Below are 6,560 nucleotides of genomic sequence, written 5' to 3'. Positions count from 1 at the left end.
TCCATCTTGTATTCACCTTCAGAATAAAAGTTGTTTGTTTATTAAAGTTTTCCTTATAATATTTCCCTCCTCATGTTCAGTTGTAATATTGGAAAGCAGAGAAAAAAACCTGCTGATCATGATGGGGAAGTGTGAGTTATAAAATAACCAACAGAACAATGTCAATATTGAATTAAAGAAAATGCTTCCAGATTCCCCTTTATAAATGTAATATATATATACATATTGTTTTTCAATTAAAAGCAATAATTTATAATTTTGTTAATGGTGGATTATTTATTGGTAAGACTTATTCCACATTGGTTCTGAAGGGCACATACAGCTAACAAAGGTCCTCCAGTTTATTTATCAGAACTTTGAAATGGTTTTATAACTATGTTAACTGTTGATATTTACCATCAGTTTAAAGGAAGGAGAATGTCTTTTTCCTTTAACGATATTAGGGATCTGCTAGTGGGCCCAAGAACAGTGGACGAAAGTACAGAGAAGCTCAGATGACTCTGCTCGGAATCAAATTGTCAGCGGCTTCTCATTGAACTATTAAGGCAAGCTGGAATGGTCAATAATACCGCACGTGAAAACAGCCTTTTCTCATCTAAGCTCCAATGGGACAGGCAGGCCCTTTTGTAAATGCCCGTTTGAGATAATGAAAAAACCAATTAGCCCCTTAACTTGATGCTTTCCGAAATCTGGACACAGTGAAGCATACAATAAAGTAGATTAATAGCGAATGTATAACTCTCATACATGAAACACGATGCCTCTTAATGAACAAACTACGAGAATGCAGCCTTTCTGATCTAATAGTTCAGTCAATTATGTCAAATGGAAATTAAACCACGTCACGATCGGATGATATCACATGAGATGACCCTTAATGAGGAGGTAATTTACACAGGCTGCTTTATGGAGCATTCCCGAGAAACACCTTTGAGTTTAGCAGTGCCAAAGAGATATGGTCCCATCTGGCTTGCAGAAACCTGCACGGTGATACCTTTTGGAGCCAAGATGTGCTGGGTGATGCTTTGGAATTGCGACGTATTTCGCATTTTGATCTGTTTGCTGCAGCTTGTAGCGTTACATGAAGGAGTCGGGGTGAGTGAAGAGCCTGGTGGGAGGGAAGTCAGGGACTTTGGTCCCCTGATCGAGATGTTGGCTGGGAAGGTCAGCCCCCGCCCTCCGCTGCTTTCCAAACAGAGGATAGATGATCAACACATGGAATACATGGCCAGTCTCTACAAGCAGTTGGCAGACCGGGATGGGAAACCCAAAATTGATCGGACTCTTCTGACTAACACCATTCGGTTTGTCAGACCCAGCGCAAGTGTCCTGCTTGCCGACTCAGGTAAATCAACACTTTCTGGGAACTTCGAGTTAAATGGGCACTTCATATTCACAAATGTTGTCTTTCAAACTTTGGCGAGTTGGTCTCGAGTGTGGTGGGCTCTATTAACTAATTTTATAAAACTGGCATGACCTTCAACTTTATTTAAACCTCGTATTCGTAAATGACACTTATTGAAGTTCACGGATGGCTTTTGGAAGAAAAGTTGTTCAAGAATATTGACTTCTTTCTCAATGCCAATACCCCTGAATGTCGTCTCAACTTCTGTAAGATAGTTAAGTAATTAATCAAAGGGATTGTAACTCGTTCTCAGTTTTCTGGCAAGATAGTTTGGATTGGCTCTATTCACACCCTCCCGATAGGATACTGCACTCATGTTTTAAGAACTTGCTCGTGTACATGGCTTTTGCTTTGCAAGATGGCTGTTGGGAGTGTCTAACGTTATGAATTCGTCGAAGTGATTACACCCTTGCCTTGTAACAATTAACTGTTTCACTTTCACTTCCTCTTGTTATACTTTTATAATACAATACCCAGAGCGCTGGAATGTTGGTTCTAATCTTTCTCAGATGCTGTCAGATCTGCTGAGATTTTCCAACATTTGGCAGATTCTGTAGTATCTCTATTATAGTTTATGGGACAATTTGTCAGGGCTTTTACTATGGAGTTGCTGCCTAATTAACTTAATGGCTTCTATGGATGTAAAATTGGCTTGATGGCAGAAGAAAGAGGGTGGTTGTGGAAGGTTGTTTTTCAAATTGGAGGCCTGTGGCCAGCAGTGTGCCACAGGGATTGGTGGTGCTGAGTCCACTGTTTGTCATTTATATAACTTGGATTTAGGAATAGTTAGTAAGTTTGCAGGTGACACCAAGATTGGTGGCATAGTGGATAGTGAAGGTTATCTAGGATTGCATTGGGATCTTGATCAATTGAGCTGATGAATGGCAGATGGAGTTTAATTTAGATAAATGTGAGATGTATTTTGGTTGAACCAGGGCAAGATTACTCAGTTAATGGCAGAGCATTAGGGAGAGTTATAGAACAAAGATCTAGGGGTACAGTTCATGACTTGAGTGGAGTCACAGGTGGATAGGGTGGCGAAGGCATTTGGCATGCTTGATTTCATTGGTTAGAACATTGAAAACAGGAGTTGGGATGTCTTGTTGAAGCTGTACAACCCATTGATAAGGGATAGAATATTGTGTACAGTTCTGGTCACCCTATTATATAAAGGATATTAAACTAGAAAGAGTGCAGAAAAGATTTACTTGGATGCTACCAAGCGGCTGGATAAACTGGGACTTTTTTCTCTGGAGCATTGGAGCTTGATGGTGATCTTGTAGAGGTCTATAAAATGAGAGGCATAGATCAGCTATATAGTCAATATCTTTTCCCAAAGGAGTCTAAAACTAGAGGGCATAGGTTTAAGATGAGGGGAGAGATACAAAAGGGTCCAGAGGGGCATAGTGTTGAGTGTCTGGAAAGAGCTGTCAGAGGTGGGTACAATTTTGTCTTGTAAAGTGTTTTGACAGTTACAAAAGTAAGATGGGTATAGAGGGATGTGGGCAATTGGGACTAGCCTTGTGGTTTTTAAAGACAGCGTGGACAAGTTGGGCTGAAGGGCCTGTTTCCATACTGTAAACCTGACTATTGGGAGAAGATTTAGTTTCTGGCTTCAATAGTTCAAAAGGGTGCAAGAATGCTTTGTCCCGCTAATGTGTATTCAACCTAATTTGTGCTGAAATTGTACATCTGAAGTATCAACAGGGTTGAATTTTAAATACCACCAATATAAATTTGCATTGTAAGGAAAGATGACACAATTTATGAATTAATTGTTAGATGCTAATTGCCAATGTTTGTCTTTTTTAATAGGTCATTGGCACATACATCATGTTCAGTACAATCTGCGCTATCTTCCAGAACTGGAGCATTTGATTAAAGTTGTTGTTGTGTACTTGCACAGTCCTCTTCCCAATCAATTTTTGGTTTCCTGTGAAATCAAATGTCTTGCAAATTATGTTAACCTAAACTCCATACAGAATGGCACTGACATAGAATTGCCCATCAGGTTTATATTAAATTTGAATGACCAATGGGCGGAGGCTGATGTAACCCCTTGTGTCTTCCCCTCACCTGGGAATTCTGTGAAGAAAGTCGACCTGCACATCAGTTACAAGTGCATGGAGTTTGGAAAGGTCAAACAAAGAACTTTGGACAAAAAAAATTATGCTGTTCATCTACAAATGCCTTCACTGCTGCTATATTTGAATGATACAGATGAAACTGCACATCAGAGGAAAGAAGAACAACCAGAAAAGCAAGTTCCTAAGAGTTCATCCAAATCCCGTGTCCTATCTAGGAAGCCACGACAATTAAGTAACATTGGCTCAGACATTCCTAACTATCTCCACAAAAGCCCTCCAAGGAACAAATGCAAGCTCCATTCATTCTGGGTAAGCTTTGAGCAACTAGGATGGGATCACTGGATTGTGGCTCCTCACAGGTACAATCCCAAATTTTGCAGGGGTGACTGTCCTAGAATTCTTCACTATGGTTACCACTCTCCAAATCATGCAATAGTGCAAAATTTTATCAATGAAATTGTTGACAAAAATGTTCCCCGTCCATCTTGTGTGCCTTTGAAATACAGCCCAATTAGTGTCCTATTGAAGGAGCAAAATGATCACATTGTGTACAAGGAATACAAGGACATGATTGCAATGTCTTGTATGTGCAAATAGAACCTGATGCAGAATTGCCAACTGGCACTAATTGGCTAGCAAGTTTAAGAAGGAATTGAGTGCACTGAAACTTGTTCCATGAGATGATTATTATAAAATACATGCTGAAGCAAATTGAACTGTTCATGTTGTATACTTAACGACATCTACGAAGCAAGTCATTCACTGACTTGCTCTTGGATTTAATTGCTGTGAAGGCTTCTCTTATTCTTTTGTTGTTCCTGCTACCATTATGGGAATCTGTCTTAATTCATGGTGCAATTGTAGCCCATGATATCAATGCCTTGATAGAGATTTTTTGAAGAAAATCATATTTGCAGCAGGAAATAGGCAAAGTGGGTAGCCCAAGAACCTTCTGCAAAGTCAATGAAACTGCTAAGAAATAACAATGTAGAATGATGTTCATAATTTTGTAGTCTATTTATAATTGTGATTTTTGTAATATCAAATTTCCAGTTGAAACTTCGTCCATCTTTTATATTAAACTTGTCAAGTCTGTTACTCTTGAACCAATCAAAATAGGAATCCTTTCAAGCCAAGTGTAAATAGTAAAGTTTTAACTCGCAAAAATTAGGACTCCATCAAAGTTGTTTAATCTGAACTGCAGTAACCTTTTAAGCCATACTGTTTCACTTGAGGGTAATTCACTAGGTGCCTTGGGCAGCCCTGATATAAATTACACAAGTGAATGTCTGCACCTTCATTGTGGGTAACTTTTTTCTACATGATGCACAAGATTATGCAGGGGGTGGGGATTAACTGGAGGGTGGGAGCAGAAGGAAGCACAGGACAATGGGAGGGGGTGGCTTGGGAAACACTCAAGTGAGCAACTATTTTGTTTGTTCGTTCACTATTGTATACAATGGAGCAGTAAACTTTAACAATTTTTAAAATAGCTAATGCACTTTGGTTTTAAACCCCCAATTTTTTTTTTGCATCTTAACTTTTAACTTCTCTGCAGTACCAGGAGATTGGAACTGAAAGAAATTAATCTTGGCTACTGCAGTTCTCAAGGGTTAACATAATCTGAAATGTATGCGGGTAGAATTGAAAGCTGTACTATCTAGTTTGAAGCGTTCATGTTCTCAATTATTCACTCGGCTAGTCTTGATTGTTTTCCTAATCATCAACTTGCTGCACTCTTTCAGCAAAAGTTGACATTCCACTACATGCTTTGTTGGTATAGCATACTCATTTGGCTGTTGTACATGTATGATCAGTGAATTTCCTGAAGTATGAAGTCAACTACTAGTTCTAACTTGGATAGAGAAATTCTGAGTAACCCTAGTAGTTAGAGCCAATGACTGTCGTTTCAAACCAGCTAGATGTTTGGATTAAATTACAATAGTGCATCTAATTGTAGACTGCCAATGTGTAAACTGTCTTGGATTTGTGCAATTGTAAACCCTACAAAGTACTGTATATAAAATTTTAAACAGATTCTTATTGAACTGATCCTAGTATTTGTACTGTCTTGTCTAACTTGCATACTCAATAAAGAAATGGCTTGAACTGAAAGCAGGATTGATTTTTAATTGTTAAAAATATTTTGCACATCCTACTGGAATTGCGGATAGCGAAGAGCATTGTCGGGCAATACAGCAGGATATAGGCTGGAAAATTGGGCAGAGAGGTGGCAGATGGAGTTTAATCCGGATAAATGCAAAGTGATGCATTTTGGAAGAAATAATGTAGGGGGAGTTGTACAATAAATGGCAGTCATCAGGAGTATAGAAACAGAGGGACCTAGGTGTGCAAGTCCACAAATCCTTGAAGGTGGCAACACAGGTGGAGAAGGTGGTGAAGAAGGCATATGGTATGCTTGCCTTTATAGGACGGGGTATAGAGTATAAAAGCTGGAGTCTGATGATGCAGCTGTATAGAACGCTGGTTAGGCCACATTTGGAGTACTGCGTCCAGTTCTGGTCGCCGCACTACCAGAAGGACGTGGAGGCATTGGAGAGAGTGCAGAGAAGGTTTACCAGGATGTTGCCTGGTATGGAGGGTCTTAGCTATGAGGAGAGATTGGGTAGACTGGGGTTGTTCTCCTTGGAAAGACGGAGAATGAGGGGAGATCTAATAGAGGTATACAAGATTATGAAGGGTATAGATAGGGTGAACAGTGGGAAGCTTTTTCCCAGGTCGGAGGTGACGATCACGAGGGGTCACGGGCTCAAGCGGAGAGGGGCGAAGTATAACTCAGACATCAGAGGGACATTTTTTACACAGGGTGGTGGGGGCCTGGAATGTGCTGCCAAGTAGGGTGGTGGAGGCAGGCACACTGACATCGTTTAAGACTTACCTGGATAGTCACATGAGCAGCCTGGGAATGGAGGGATACAAACGATTGGTCTAGTTGGACCAAGGAGCGGCACAGGCTTGGAGGGCTGAAGGGCCTGTTTCCTGTGCTGTACTGTTCTTTGTTCTTTGTACTGGAGCTGGGATTTCAAACTCTTGTCAATTGTGCAAAT

General features: G+C 40.2%; 1 protein-coding gene across 1 annotated transcript; it reads left to right on the top strand.

Annotated features, from left to right (window-relative positions):
• The first annotated feature begins 1,191 nt into the window (after positions 1-1,191).
• Positions 1,192-4,089, top strand: bmp15 (bone morphogenetic protein 15). The gene is made up of 2 exons (XM_078212053.1): positions 1,192-1,345; positions 3,221-4,089. The coding sequence occupies exons 1-2, from the start codon at positions 1,216-1,218 to the stop codon at positions 4,087-4,089; spliced, it is 999 nt and encodes a 332-aa protein (XP_078068179.1). The 5' UTR covers positions 1,192-1,215.
• Positions 4,090-6,560: the final 2,471 nt, after the last annotated feature.

This window comes from Mustelus asterias, chromosome 4 (genome assembly GCF_964213995.1).
Source record: "Mustelus asterias chromosome 4, sMusAst1.hap1.1, whole genome shotgun sequence".
In the NCBI taxonomy this organism is placed as follows: domain Eukaryota; kingdom Metazoa; phylum Chordata; class Chondrichthyes; order Carcharhiniformes; family Triakidae; genus Mustelus; species Mustelus asterias.
The sequence above is the reverse complement of the archived record's forward strand: the minus strand, read 5'-3'. Positions and strand labels throughout refer to the sequence as shown.